Below are 16,156 nucleotides of genomic sequence, written 5' to 3' on the forward strand. Positions count from 1 at the left end.
TTTATGAGGACGGGGAAAAAAAGGTTTCAATTAAAAATCCAATTAACAGCTCTTATTACAATGATTCAGAATTTAAAATGTTTAATCGCATTTCTCAATCTGAGCGAAATGAAATTTCTGTGAAGTAGACAAGCTAAACAAGCTAATATGCTAAGAAACATCTTTTTGAACTGCAAGCTCCTTTTGCTTCCATTCTGACAGTTTAACAACCTGAGGAAACATTTAGAAAGAACCATTTACAAACCGATGTGTATTGATGTCAGATGTGTATGGATACTGTCTTTAACAGTATAATTTGTTTTCAAGTTTGTTGTGTTGATCAGTTGCAACAACAGTTTGGGGACTTTTTACAGATCTAGTAGTATTATTTTTTATCTATAGAGTGAGTTAGCCAGTAGAGGGAGTACAAATTAATAATCCTGATAATGTGTGCCAATTATAACGCTGATTTGCAAACAAAGACTGATCCTATAATGTAAGTGCTGTGTATATTTAATATCTCTGTTTCCTTCAGTAGTTTATTTAATAATTATCCATATAGGCATACACTCGCACGTTCTTTCCCACTGTTAATAACAGTAGTTCCTTAGGCTATTTTGAAAAGAGCTTTCTAAACAACTGGGATAATTCTCCATAACCACAGGAGCCATACACAAAAAATCGTTTGTAGTGGAGGTTGTTGAAAAGGTCTGTGGGCTTCAGAAATGTCACATCATCTGTGCTGAACATCTCACCAGAGGAATGTGAGAAGTAAGACTGTGTTCTTAGAATATATGCTGTGCTTCTTTGCTAGCAAGATTCAGTAAGACACTTTAACAAAGAAGATATTTAGTATTGTGTATTTTTTGTACATAATCTACAGTCAGCATTTATGCTTGAAAATCGTCAAGATAAATTAACTATTATTGCCCAGAATTGTCTCTCAATAGTTATGCAACATTTTTGTGAAGTCATTCTAAGGATTTCATTAAGTTCTCTAATTTAGTTATTTTTTTTCCTGTGCAAGGTATTGCTGGTATTGTTTGTTTTTTTTTTTTCTCTCTCTCTCCTTTATTTCACATACAATTTTCTTTTTAAACTGCTAAGGACTTCTTGATGGCCTTTTTTTGAGGGAGTGATTATTTTTTTTCTCAAGTGAGTGAGAATCCTGTGAATAGGATTCCTACTTAGAGTTCATTAGTCTGTTTATTTTGTTTCTTCTTTATACTTGTATTTGAAGAATTTTGTTCTAGGATTTTGTCTGTCAGTGTAATACAAATAAATTTATAAAAGTTATAAAAGGGCTGGTTTATTTAACCTATTACTAATGTAATACTTGTGACAGGAGGTAGGTGATATTAAAATGTTACTGTAATAATTTAATTTTATTTAATTTTAATTAATTTCCCTTGAATCTCTAGATGCTTTAAGAGGAGAAAATAACAATGGAAATATTTCAAATTATTTCTTGTGCAGCTGTTTGTTCAATGTCAAAGTAGAGCATGCATTTGAAACTGAGATCATAATACATATTCATCATTCTACAGAGGATACAGTTTATTATTTTTTCTACTCCTAGTTTTAACAGACTTTCTACACATTCAGGGTTGTGAATGAATCTCAGTCTTAGGTGGATTGCTCTGTTTACTTCAGAAAGCATGCCACTCAGCTTTCTAAGTTAGTTGTTGTGAATGTTTTCCCCATCTTTAGCAGCAAAGCAGAGTAGGTGGAAAACAAAAGCTTTTCTTCTAGTCGAATTAGATAAATCAATCATTTCAGGATTCTGTGGAGCCTGTGCAGTACACGGGCAGGACCTGCACTCCATATTATCTAAGGATATCTAAGGAAGTATGGTGGTGCTTCCAGTTCCCCCTCAGTTTAGCCCTTTTTTTCATTCTGAAATGGAGACATGTTTGCAGAGTGGTGTAACAGTGGGATTTGGTGGATGGTCTTGGTGTGTTTTTGCTCAGAGGGAGGATGTGGCAGCACTGAGCATCTACACGTTGATGTATCCCCTTCATTTGCCTTCTCAGTCCTCTGCTTTTGGGGTCATGCATTTAGGTGCTTCATTTATTTATTTATTTTCAAAATAGAGTAATTTGTGTCTGTAGTGTCTGGAAAAAAGAGGGCAATTAAAAGACTCGGTGATGTTGATGGAACAGTGAGATGCAAACACTAAATAATTGTAAATTGCTTCTCATGTTGATTGACCACTTCTCAGCCGTTTTCTCCTCTGATGGGGACATCACCCTTTTCTTTCTCAGAAAACAGAGAAGCTTACATGTACATACTTGAATCGAGTTGAGTGTTCACATCAAGCAGATTTGTAAGTCTCCAGCAATTGCCAAAATGTAAGCGTGACAGGCCATCGAACAAATGCAAAAATGTTTACGAATGACATTAAGTGAAAAAGTTATTTTCATTCCAATTCAGAGGAGGTAACTGGAGGCCTGGATGGTCTTCTGAACTCCTGTGTACAAGTGAGATTGCTGCTTTTGGCAAGGTAGAGTATGAAACCAATTTTGTTCTGAGAATTGAAATCTAATAAATAGTACTGCTGATAAGAAAGCAGAAACTTCCCTAAGACAAGGTTCAGAATACCAGGAAAAGTCTTCATATTTGTAGGAGCTGTAGTAATAATGGCTGTATAATCTTTAGCATGTGGAACAGCTCAGAAAAATGAGCTTGAAATTTATAATTTGCTTCCAGGCTGTCACATTGCTGCAGAAAGCTGTTAGAAATTTCTTTGTTCAGCCCTTAGAGACAGATATTCCAGACTTGCCATGCACAGCAATTCTTGCATTAGACTCTGCTTCTGATCTATCTATCTATTATCCTTGATTAAATCCATTTAATTAGAAGGAAAAACTGAAGATGCAGTCCAGAATTGTCAAGATGCTGAGAAGGCTTTTGTTTTCTTACCAGCATAGAAATGGGAGGCTGAGTAACCCATGTCCTGTAAACTGTGGGTAGTTTGACATTTTACTTAAAAACCATCTACCAGATGGTGTGACTCCAGGAGTATGTGCTCACCTCTGGCAATTGTACTGCAGAGTGTAGTTAATTATCTGGCTCCATTTGTGATCTTATATGATTCGATTACCCAGCTTATAGTAAAGATCCCTTTACAGGGAATTTTTACAGTATTCTTATGTTTCACCTGGCAATATACACAATTTATGAATAAAATCTGTAACACATGAATTTAGGAACCCTGTAATTGGCTACAGTCTCTGCACATGCTCTGCTCTCACTAAAATGCTCTTACAACTCAGTCCCCCTGTCTTTGTGTCATGGAGTTAAAGAAAGAACTCAGTCCCTGTTGACACTTAGTTGCAGGCTTCATGAAAACTCAGCTTATGGTTAATACTGCTACTCTTGTTTATTTGATACAGAAGTATCTGGAATTGTGTGTAAGTTGTAGTTTTACCATTGTCAGTCCAAGTAAGGAGTTGAAAAGTAGCTGAAATGTTTAACTTCAAGTTTAAACCCCATGACCCACTGCATTGTCAGGCAAAGCTAAAATTTAAGGCCTTGAGAACATTTGAAAAACATAAAGATCTGATAAACTTTCCTCATTTAATGCATTTGTGTATGCCACATTTTTCCTTACAAAATCTGTTTTTATTTGCCTCAAACTAATTTCATAAACTTGATCCTTCAGTCTTTTCAGATAAAGAAGAAATATTTATGGGTTTCATCACAAATTCTCAGGAAATTTTAATAGTTTTTTTTTTTGTCTTCTATCCTTAGGAATTATGCAGTGGTAGCAAATGAATTGTTGTCCTCGTCTGCCTGTAGCATTGAGAAATAACCATATTTTCCTCTGCACTTTTGCAGTGCTTTTGCAGTACTTTCAGTATTGATCCCCCGTGCCCCTTTACTTTAGCTAACAAGCTCTGTTTTCCTTTCGCAAATCTAGAAATGGTCAACCCCTCTGTGTCTGGTTCTTCTGCATCTTAGGCAGAAAGATAAGGCAACATAAGAGTTGTACTTTCTCTATCAGCAAGGCTGTGTCTTATGAACATGGCCCTTCTACTCTTGTCCCCTGCTACAGCGATGTTAACTGCTGCCTTCAAGAAGGGAGATGAGGGCAGAGGAAGATGACATGTAAGCCTTAAGTCATCAGCTTTCTAACATGGATGTTTAAAAACAGATAATTCTTCTGTGTACAGATGTAGAAAAATCAGAATTTCTAATGAGTTTAGAAGATATAAACTTCAGGGTGTCATAAAGCATTTAGATATTAATAAATTAAATGAGTAGCATTTTGTGGCATTTAAATCAGGTAGGAGTAGTTGTCTCTTGTACTATTTGACAATTAGTCAAGCAGAAAAGAGGTAGAATATGTTCTTTATGAAAGTAGGAGGTTATTTTTTTAATTTAATTTAGTGTTGGGGACGCTCTCCAAACCTACCTCTAAACGTGTCTGTATGTTTTCTGGGTATGACTGGAAATGCTCCTCAGTTCTCCCTTGTTTAAAATGGTAACTTGTTACTGTCCAACAGTTGTGACTTGGAGAGACTTGCTTATGCAAAGTATTGCTGTCTCTTAATCCTTTATCTTTCCTTTGAAGGGCTCTAAAGGAGAAAACTTATGAGAGACATGGATTTTCTTTTTTTAATTAAAAAAAATAAAATATTTTGGTGTATGTTTTCTCCTTGGGCTGATGCTTCAGAATACTTCACATCTTTAAGAGCCAACAGTGTTTTATTTTCCTGTAGCTGGTACACCTGTGAAAGGGATATCTTCAGAGCTAGTTGGAAGAGATAGATAATAATCATGACTGTACAAGACAGTCCTGTTTTTTTTACTGCCCTGAAACCTAGAACCAGCTGCCTTGCTTCTCGTTACTGTAGTGGTAGCTTGGGAGACATCTGTGCTTTGCTGTGTGCTTCCTGGGTGGGAATGAAAGAGACGTTCGCTTTAATTCCTTGTCTTCTGGTAGTGTGTACAGTGTTTGAGGTACTCTCTGAATATGGGAGGAGCTTTACTCAAAAGCAAAATACAAAATGAGGGAATTAAAAGTAAGATCTAGATATATACAGAATGTTTTAATTACAGATGTGAACTAGAACTTGACTGTAAATATGTCTAACTTCTGTTGATTCTCACCACTGCATTTTGCTTCGGCAGCTGTGGCAAGATGCGTAGGAAATATACTTAAGACTTTACAGGAAAATATTCTGCTTTTCATTTTTGTGTTAAACAGTGCTGTTTACTGAAGTACTGGTATATATGGCCTGGGGATCTTGTGACAAGCACTGTTAGACAAAGTTCTTCGATTGTAAGAAGAAGAAACAAAATTATAAATGTGAAGAAACAGTGAAAGCAGATCTGCAGTACTTGTATAGCTTTGTATTCCAATTTCTTCAGAGTAAATAATGATACTGACTTTAATGAACTTGAGCTGCAGAGAAAAACAGGCAGGAGTTTTTATTTTCTTGTCTTCCCCAGTATTTCATCTGCCTCTTCTTTGATCAGTTTACAAAAAAGCATACCTGCACAAACTTCTTAGCTGTTGTCTTCTTACAGCATGTCATGGATACATCTTGACCTTTCTGAGATTTTTTTTTTTGAAAGGTATACTTGTCAGTTTTGTCCTGATGTATTTTTTCACTTTTGAATGGTAAGCGGGTGGATTAGCTTGGAAACTGTGATATTTCTGTTGTTGTTTTTGTGAAAGATGATTTTCCAGCTTATCCTAAGAGGAAGGGTAATGTGCAGAAAGGTACAACAGACATAGTCGCTTAGCCTGTGCGTGTCTGTCTTCTGTTGGTTCTCTGTGCAGCTTCTGAAAAGCCTAGCTGCAATCTGATGCATTTTAACTAGAGTCAGACACTGATCTCACTATTCTCCTGTGATAGCTCTTCATTATCTTCATAAAAAATCTTGTAGAGTAGAAGTCCACTATAGCTAATTTCTGATTTGTAACATCTAGTGTTTTCAATCCATTTTAAGTACTGTTGTAGGGAAGGTTTTTATTGGCTAATTGGATCAACTTATTAAAGAAGTGAACATCTTAATAAGTGCCTTAATATTTGGGGTATTTGTTTGCTTGTTGAGTGCCATGTTGCCTAAGTAACTTTTGCTTTGTCGTATCTTTATGCAAGTCAAATAGATCATTTTAATAAGTTTCTAGTTTTTTTTTTTTTTTTTCTCCTGATGGTATCAAACAACTTGCTTGATCTTCAATTGGGGCTAACCTAGTTATTCTGTTTCTTTCATTTGTAAAGCTTTTTCTTTTGCCTGTTGAAGCTGAATATTAATTGTTTTTCCTTGAAAACAGTTACGCTGTGTGCCCTGACAAAATAATGCGTGCTTCAACATCGAATCCAGTTAAGACTTAAATATTTCTAAGACAGTCCTCACACTAAGGTTGTGCATAATGTCTGCTTTGTGCAGGCTGCAATTGACATTTAAAATTACAGATTTCAGTGTATATTTGTAAGCAGTATGCTGCAAGCCTGAGTATAATCACATGCTTTTGAAATCTTTTTGACCACCTGTAGGTGCTATAAGATGTCTGTCTTAATAGACAGAAGGGTTTAAAATAAATGAAATTACAAGTACGACTTTGTTTCATAAAGTTTCTAAAGTGTAAAAAGAAAGTTGGGCCAAATCGGTTAAAATCTGATGGATAATTCACATTTTTTAAATAGGTTTTAAGATCTGGGAATGCTTAGCAAAGTTAACTTCTCTTGTTTCTTAATTTTGTCATGACAAATCTAGAATTTGTTTCTTCATTTTTAATTTTTCTGCTCTCACCAACAAATTCTTTAACTCCCATACCAGATTACGGGTTCTGGAATGGACATGTAGAGCTACATTTGAGTAGCTAATATTTTTGTATGGAGAAGGACTAACATCCCAGAACCAGGGCTGGAGGGTCAGCAGTGCGTTGCTAGAGCGCAGAACATGAGGTGAGCTGTCCTCTGCAGCTGAAGTGTGTGCTGACCCGTGAAAGAGCTACCAGAGAAGTCCCGGGAACAGGCGAACTCACCTGAGAGTAGCTGCCTGCTTTCTCTTGACTGCTGCATTCATAACTCTGTCCCCTGCACTGTAAGGGGGAGAGAAATTGGTTGAGTGAGATTACAGGTTTCCAGTCAAACTGGCAGTGTTTGGATTGGGGCAGTTTTCCTTTCTTCCAGGAGAACCGCAGCAGGGTTTCTGAGTGCAAATGGTCTTGATAAATGTACAGGCATGGGCTTTAATTGTGCAGTGCCTTGAGTACTCTGGTCAGTTTGAAGCTAAGGAACTGTGAGATTCTGCTTTAAAATATGAATGCTTGGCAGTATTTCCCTGTCACAATTTTTCTTTCAGCCTTTTAAGCATAGGGTTAGCTACAGAAAACAAAAGTTAACTGTTTTAAGCATTTGAACAAAGTGTCTATATTACACTAGTAAAAAGTGAGGGCATCACATGTGAGACTTTAATTTTGGCTAGGAAATTACAAATTCTATTATGATATTTTTACTGTGCAGCTCAAAGAAGAATAGCTGATTTGTGTAAGAGCATTTGCCATTTTCTGGGGTCACATGCTCTGGTTTCTGGTCACCTTTCTTCTTTCTCCGCTGTTTCTACACACAAACTGTCATGTCTTGTTGAACAACACACATGCATATTTTTTCTTCTTAACTGTGTGAACACCAATATCAGAAAGGGCTATTTGGCAGTGAAAGGGTGGCGAGCAGCATCTGCCAGACAAATTCACTTCATTTTCCCTTTTGGCAAAATCACTGGGTTTACTTTCCTGTCACTTTTGCTAGTTTTTTTTTCTTTTTTTTTTTTTTTTTTTTTTTTTTTTTCCTGTGTGTCAATGTGCAAACTTTTGAAATTGCCAGATTGGGCTTTCTGGAGAAGTAATATACATATTCTTGAAAGAGTACAAAGTGAGCATCTCCCGTGTTGCTAACATCTGTCCTGCTTGAGGCAATAAATATACAGTACATGCTGTCAAACAGGATGAACACTGTGCCTTTGACATTGCACAGGTGTCTGTAACAATGCTGTGACACCCTTTCCAGTCGTGCTTTGGGTGGAAGGGAGTAGGTCATCACCTTGATCATATGCGAGGACAGCAATTTTCGCTCATCGTGTTTCCTGTTGTTTACAAATGAGAGGAGTCTGGTGCCTGGAACTATGTGGCATCTAAACTTGTGCCTTTTGGCTTTCTGTGAACATTTAACTTAACTTCAAAAGCTATTATGACAAGTGACCTTTTTCACTAGTTAAAATACATGAAATACGACCTCTTTTACAGGAAAACCACAACCCACAGCATGGCCTACAGCCTCTGAGCAAATCTTTTTCAGTGTGATTGCATAAAATCATTACTAATGAAATAACAGATACGTATTTCTAGGGATGCACATTTGTTGGCAATGCAGTAGTAGAGATTTTAAAGGGAAAAGGATTTTTTTTTCCATAATGAGACAAATCTTGTTACTAAGAATTAATTTTGAAGCCTTGTCATAATGAAAGGGCAATACAAAAACATAGCCCAAACCAATAAACATCATTGTCTAGCTGAAATGTATACATGGGGGGATATATATATGTATACATGTATATACTTGAGCAACATTTTTGAACTTGTAAATATGTAATCAGAGTAACTAAGCTGTCCAGTCACCTTGTGAGACAGAACCATACCAGTGGCTCAAACTGAAAAGAAAATTGCAGTGTGATGCTTTTTAAATTGAGTTTATTGCTGTTTCAGTGTAAGGGGATGAATCTCTCAGCTGTGACCATAAGCAAAATATTTTGAGAATTGCTTTGTAGTCGTGTTTCTAAATGCTTTTTTTCCTTAACAGTGTCAGGATTAGGCACTGGGTTTTTCAGTTACAGCTGACTGAAGAGCTTTAGCATTATTTCTTGTGCATAGATGCAGGCAGCAAAGTTTTAAAGAAGACTGAAAAAGCTAGGTTATTTTTCTGTCCTCTTTCCCAGCACCAACAGACATAAAGAGAGCTGGGAGATGCTTATGCTTGGGAATAAGTCATGTTACAAGATTCAGGATTTGAGAGAAAAGCAAGTTGCCAAGGGCCAGATTTGTAGGCAGCTGGTCCGTGTGTAGTTCTTTGATTAGCTACTGTAACAGTAAAAGGTGCACTTCTCTCTTTCATGAGATAGAGAGATGTATTCTTCACTGTGTTGTCATAGGAGAGTCCTAAACTTAAGCTTTCTGGAGGAGCACTGATGCTGTGCATTAGCGGGCTGCCCACTGGTGTGTGTCCTCATACCTAGCAGTCCTGATTTTTTTCTTCAGCATATAACTGAGTATAGAATTTATAGCTGCACAGAGGAGTTCTAATGTGTGTTGTCTTCCTTGTCCCCTGCTCTGAATCCTAAACAAAGGAACGTCAAAACCTAACTGAACATAAAAAATGTCTTTGTTCAAAAACAAGTACATAAGCATTGCAAATACTGCATGCAAATATCAGAAGTCCTTACTGGAAAGGAGATGTGTAACACTAGAAGATCGTAGAGTACGTAGGAGGGGAAGGTTCATTGGAAGATGCACTTCGAAGGCAGGAAGAAAGGCATCTGTAGATTCAGAAGAGTCCTTGTGACAGCAGGCAAACAATTCATGAGCTGTTTTCTATTATTCTCATTTCTAGATCACTTTGCCTCTTCATGTTCCCATTACATCTCCCTTCTTCCTTTCTGTCACCCCATCTTCACAGAAACAAGCACATAGTGTTCCTATCAAAGACATCCTACAGATTCCAAAATATCTTTGAAAATCCTCAGACAGCAGAGCCATCATCAAAGCGAGACAGAATTCCTGGGGTTGGTTCTGTCTAAGAAGTTCTAATTCACATTTTCAAACGCTTCCTTCATATAAGTAGTATCATTATTTTTTCATTGTCACTTCTGTTCTTTTCTTTTTGAACAATAGTTGATTAAATAATATATCGTTAGAATACTTTATTGGATTATTTTTCTTTTTTTTTCAGGCTTCTTGTGCTGTAGGGTATCTTCTGTTTGAAATGGGTAGTGTGGAATGATATATGCAAGAAAGATGTTTGAGCAGTTAGACAGTTTCAGAGTTTCTGGATGACAGTATATTCCCATCACTTATACTTTTGGAGGCTGACATTTATTAAGTTCTTGAGTGAGACTTTTTGTATGCTTTTTCTAAATGTGTGCCAGGTTTACAGAAACAGACTGTCTGATGAGAACCAAGCTGGCTTGTATAGTATGATGAGATCTAGAATAGTCAGGTTTTAGTATTGAAACTGGTGCTATTTGATTTCTTTCCAAATCCATGTTTATTTGAGACACTATACAGGCAGAATACATTAAACACTAAACCTTTTCAGGAGAACTGCTTTGCTGCAGCAGCTGTGGCCAAAGGAGATTCCCTGCTGGAATGCACTGACCTTGCCAAGGTAGTGTAGCCAGGCAAACTCATTTAAGCCTGTACAATGATGTTTTATGGAAAATGGTATAACAAAGAGCATAAGTGCATGAAACAAATATGGAGGGGTGGGAGCAGTAAGCGCAATTAGCATCAACAGAGGAGCAGTGAAGAGTTATGCACTGAGAGCTATAGCAGAAGTTGAGTTGAACCAGTAGAGATTTTTTTTTGGTGTGGCTGAGAATGATTAACATGCAGGAAGGCAGTGCACTATGAGAAGTGCTATGACACATGATGTAGTGCTTTGTTCTCAACCTGGTATCAGAAAAGGTCATTTTGAAAAGTTCTTGAAAATTCACCTATAGCATAATTTGATATGTATAATATATATACATATATACTATTTAGTGGAGTTGCTTTAAAATTCACATTACCATTTTAAACCACAATTGTACTCTCTTATGGCCTTGAGGGAGTCACAAAGAACTTGGAGCCATCCTTGACTTTAAGATTCAGGCATGTGACATCTGTCTAAAACAGAGTGCACTTGTTTTTTCTGCTTTTTGAAGAGAAGACCCTGACACTGAGGGAATGTGATTGAAGGTGAGCCACAGACCAACAGTATATACTTCAAAGATGTATGGAAATAGGAAGGCAGAAGAAGGATTTAACAAAAACAAACCAAAAAAACCTTAAGATTTAAAAAAAAAAAAGTATTTAGCAAATCTGTTCTGGATGGATAAACTGATGAAAGACATTTGTCAGCACTAAGCATGAGATGTACAGTATTACAACTTAAGTACCATAACAAGGAATTTGGTTGTAAATAAAAATGTGTTTTTACTCATTCTGAACCCTTTCCCCCATTTAAAATATGGCTTGTTTTCAAAATATTCCAATCCAACCTGAGATAGCTTTGAATTTGTTGAAGTAGCTTGAATGATTTTGTTAATGTGACTATTTTTAAGATACTCAAAACACATATAAAGGAGACACTACTGTCTTTTTATAGCAATATGGCTTGAGATAACTGAAAAGAATCAACATTCTGTTTTTCCCACTGTTTACTGAAGCAACATAGTAATAAGCTTCAGCAATAACTTTTTTTTTAACTAAAGAAGGAAATAAAAATTGTGATCTAAACATGAGTTAGCTTATAAAACAGCAAAAAGAGCTTTGCAGCTCAAAAGCAAAACGCTGTTATCTGAATATGTGTCTCTAAACAAAAATAAACATTTCACGTCTTCTGAATGATGTGGAAGTGGCACGTGTTTAATTCTTTCACAAAGTACTGTAAGAGGAAGGAGAGTTTGAGTATTACAGAGACTGCTGGTTAGGATTGCCACTGGAAACAATATCCATAATGTAGTGATCCACCAACAGGTCTAGAACAGGTGTAGAAATTGATCTTCTGCTATTGTATATGTACAACATATGTTAATACCTTCATATTACCTCACAGCTTGAGAAAATTAAATTATTCTTTGGCTTTTTGGAAATAACATTTTTAAAAAATGTAGTATGTAGTTACATGGAGTCTCTTTTTTTTATGATTTGCATCCAACTCTTTAATTAAAATCCTTTTGCAGATTGTTTTTCTGGGGAGGGTTTGTTAAAGAATTCTAACATTTTAACAGAATTTAGGACACTGAATTTGGAATATGTTGAGGAGAAAGCCTTTGTCTAGAAAAGTGTCTTGCTTTGTTCCGCAAATTTCCTTTCATGTTTAATTGTCTTAAACTTGTCTTAAACTTGTCTTAAACTTGTAAACTATTTAAACTTGTAACTTAAAAAAAAAATATAGAGACATTGTGAAGTACTGCAGTTGTGTGAATGACAGTAAAATCTGGTTTGCCTACAGTTCTGTTACTCTGTCTGCTGTCTGTGTGAAGCCTGAAGATCAGTTTAGAAAGGAACAGGAAAAAACAGAAAGAAGGAGAGCGCAAGAAGGCTGGAAACTGGCCTTTGGAATAGGCTTCATCAACAGGGACCAATAGCACAGCAAGGCATTGAACTTTGGCTGTTCTTGTTAAAATCTTTATCAGAATGTTAGAAATGGTTTTATCCTGAAGTTATTGATATAAACTCTAAACCTTACTGTTGTTTAACTTTGATATCTATTTACATGAAAAAAAAATCCAAAACACTTCTGTCAACAGTCGTTGAGGGTCCTTAAAAGCACAGACAAAAGTAGTAGAACTAACTACAGAGATCATAAAAACATTAAAAACAAAAAAAGTGCCCAACCTACCAAACAAATAAAAACCGGACAACAAACCCTTCCTCCTGTTACCTGTTGAGAAATGTATTGATTCTTCCTTTTAATACATCAAAACCCCAGGCATGTATTTTCATCTGCTCTAGGTGTCCCTGCTTGATCTGAGGGGTTGGACCAGATGACCTCCAGAAGTCCCTGCCAAGTCCCTGCCAACCTCAACCATTCTTTGATTATGTAGTGAGCAGAAGAAAGGCTGTGGAATAAAGTTCACCACTCCTTCAGCTGTGCCAATATAATGTTTATGAAGCTATAGCACTTACTGTATAAATGAAATGAATTAGAAAACAAAACAAAATCAAAGTTCTTGAAGGTTTACTGGAAATCTTGGTTTCTTCCAACAAAAGATTGCACTGACAAAAGGAACTGAACTATGGTATGCAGGTACTTGTGAGTTGTTAGCTTGAGGTGAGGTGTACCAGAGAAAATACAAGTGTGATCTGTCTCTTTCTTAACTGTTACACTTCTATTTCATAGTCACTGGAATCATACTTTCCAAAATGGATGTCCTCTCCGAGATCTTAGAAGACAATTTATGACTAGTATTGTCATTTACATATGCATATGAATGTGAGACTCTTATATGTATGCTTGCATCTTTTGAGAAGGACCAGTGCTTATTGTACAAAGGTTAGGAAGATTGTTAGTAATACCATAGAACATGTTGTTCTTAGAAGGAGAAGAGAGAAATGACTTGCATGGAATTTATTAAGATTGATGAATTTGAATTTCTTGTTAATGAAACCAGTGAGATTAAGAGAATTAAGTGTTTCAGGAATTCCTACAGATTTAAAAACCGTGAAATTGCTAATTATTTTTTTGTACATGTTTGTCTGAAGTGTATTTGATTAGATCCCTTTTCTGTTATTAGTTGTGTCATTCATATACTCAACCTTAAAATAATATAGTCTACACTCCAAGTAATTCACAGTCTCGAAGAGCTTTATGTATGAATTTTGCATATAAAATTTTACAGATGTTAAGTTTATCTTATGGAACTCCAGCTGTCTTAAAAATCTCTTTTTGTGTGTGTACAAATATAAACTGAAGAATGCAGTACAAAGAATTTGATTTGTAAGTAATGTACGTATAGCTAAAAGGTATCAGGTATGAAACACCAATAAGAAAGTTACCTGATCAAAATCAGCATGTATTATGAGACAGCAAGTAGGAGAAAGAGAAGAATAGAAATTACGGAAATATCAATATGGAACACATTTAAAGCAGATATTATGCACATTAGTAACAGATAAGATAAAATTGCCAAAATAGCTTGTGTTACAGATTCAAGAGTGGCATGGAATGTATGGAATTGACTGAGGCAGGAAATGAAAGACTAAGGAGCAAAACCCAATTTGAGCTGCAGGAATTAGCCTATCACTTTGTTTTCCCAACTAATAATTTATGTGTAGCTAGCTAAGGAAATCATAGCAATAAAGGATGTTACTTGAAACATAGAAAAAAAAAAAGAAAGTTATGAAGAAAAGATAAAAAGAAATATGATGATTAAGGCAACCACAACTGAAACTCAAGAGATTCTTGCCTAAGATGATAGTGATTATTATCAAAAGGATTTCAATGTATTCAATTAATATTTTAAATAAAGTTTTCAAGTTGCAGGGGAGAAAGCCAAGAACATCACTGATGGCTATGTTAAATTTGGAATGGACAGTTTATGTGGTTCTATAGTTGGAAAGTTTGAAAAAGGTTTAAGTTTTCACACAGAGCTCTCCTTGAATAAGATATCAGAAGCGGACATTTCCAGGGAAGCTACTAAAGCAAAACAGTTGGACTTCCACAGTTACCTCTGCCTTGAGCCAGAAGGGTTGGTGATGGTTGGGCTGGATGACCTCCTGAAGCCTGTTTCAAGGTAGAGAGATTTCAGTGAATAAGATGTAACTAGACTCTTCCTGAAAACGAAGTTGAATAAAGTCATGAGTAATTCAGTATTTAATCTGTTCTGTTTTGTTTAAACAAGAAAAGTGAACAAGAATGTGCGGGGTCCAGAAAGAGTCAAGGGTGGGACCACCCTTTCAGACCAAAAAAGCAACAGAAACATTAGATCCGCCAATCAAAAGATCTCATTCCTAAACAGAATTGCATTTAGCTTTTGTGAAAGGCTCCTAATTTGTTTCAGCTCTTTCTGAAAAACAGATGATTCTAGATGGTTTGTCACATTTTCCATTCTGGGTATTGTGTTAAACTGTCCAACTGAATTTTCATTAGCAATGCTACTTAACTGGGGATGTACAAAAGTGCTATAGTATTGCACATCAGTCTTTCAATGAAATTGATTCCCATTAAAATTACTCAGTCTCTACTAGAAAATGGAAAATAATGAGTTGTTCATAACCTGGCAGACTTGGACCCTGTGTCAAGCATTAACAGGTATTGCTGTAGTTAGTGTAACTTGCCATTATCTTGTTTATGTGAAACATGCACAATAAGGAGCTGTTTGATGAGAATGGAAGTACTGAAACAGGATAAAACCAGTGAACAGAATAAAGGACGAAAGGCAATGGGAGCTTTGTGCCTGGAGTGCAAATTTGTTTTTGTTCCATGTTTATATCGAAATAGCACATGGGCATATATTTGTGCTTGCTTTGGGCAGAGTTTGCAGAACAGGAAACAAACAGTTTGGGACTTGGATTATGAACTCTTGTCACTTTTTATGATTATTGACTTTTTTTTTTTGAGAGTAATACAAGTCATTTAAGCTTGTTTGAGGCCAGGAAGCAGAGGAGCTTTTCAAATAAACTTTTCTATTTTTTTTCCTCTGACTCTGTAATCTGTCTCCACATTCTACAGTGTAAAATTTGATCAGTGGGACATGAAGGTTATATCTTAAAATCAATTAATAGTGTATCTCTGTGAAAAGCTTCAACATTTCACGTGATGACTTTAATTTGCTGCAAATGACTTTCTAAAATCTACAGTGTTCTGCATGCAGAAATTAAGTAATCATGACAGGTAGCTTTCATGAATAATTTCCCTAAGAAGGTCTGAAACTCATATTTTTTTAACTTGTTGCTTTGTGCTTGAGTAAGGTACATAATTATAAATTCCTTGCAGCCATAATCCATTTTTGCTGTAAGTAAAAATAGCAGTTTCTTGCCACAACTGCAATATATTCCTTCAAACTGTTGACAAATTCAGTTGTTTTTTTTATTTTAATCTTGAACATATAGTCTTCCTCCTATTAGTATTCTAATCTGTTAGCTGATCTGACTCGTAATTCTGCAGTGCTCTCTTTAGATAGTAATTTCAATACAGTGGTAATGCTCTGCACAAAAAGCTGTGGAAGTGCTGTGGAATATTTGGAATCTGTGTAGCGTTGTCCTTCCAGTTCACAACTAGAAAATGAAAATATACTTTATTTTAATGTATTGTGTGTTGAAATTGTGTGTTCCCTCTAACTCACTGTGACAAACTGTGTGCTTAGGTGCACATACGCCTCGGCTACTGGTGGCACAGGAGCATCCATGGATCCGTGGTCCGTCGCAAGCCCACACCAACTTTGCAAACAGGTCTGCGGG

At 36.1% G+C, this 16,156-nt stretch overlaps 1 protein-coding gene across 7 annotated transcripts in view; it reads left to right on the plus strand.

The window, feature by feature from the left end:
• The window catches only part of COMMD10 (COMM domain containing 10), a 104,272-nt gene that overhangs the window by 20,383 nt on the left and 67,733 nt on the right, over positions 1–16,156 (plus strand). Inside the window, exon 6 of one of the 7 annotated variants that reach the window (XM_083818232.1) lies at positions 12,710–13,997. The exons of the other annotated variants lie outside the window; for them this stretch is intronic. Coding sequence (XP_083674358.1) covers positions 12,710–12,745 — 36 coding nt within the window. The 3' untranslated portion in view covers positions 12,746–13,997. Of the gene's footprint in view, positions 1–12,709; positions 13,998–16,156 lie in introns of those variants that run through there. 7 annotated transcript variants of the gene reach the window in all.

This window comes from Anser anser (assembly GCF_964211835.1).
Source record: "Anser anser genome assembly, chromosome: Z".
Taxonomy (NCBI): domain Eukaryota; kingdom Metazoa; phylum Chordata; class Aves; order Anseriformes; family Anatidae; genus Anser; species Anser anser.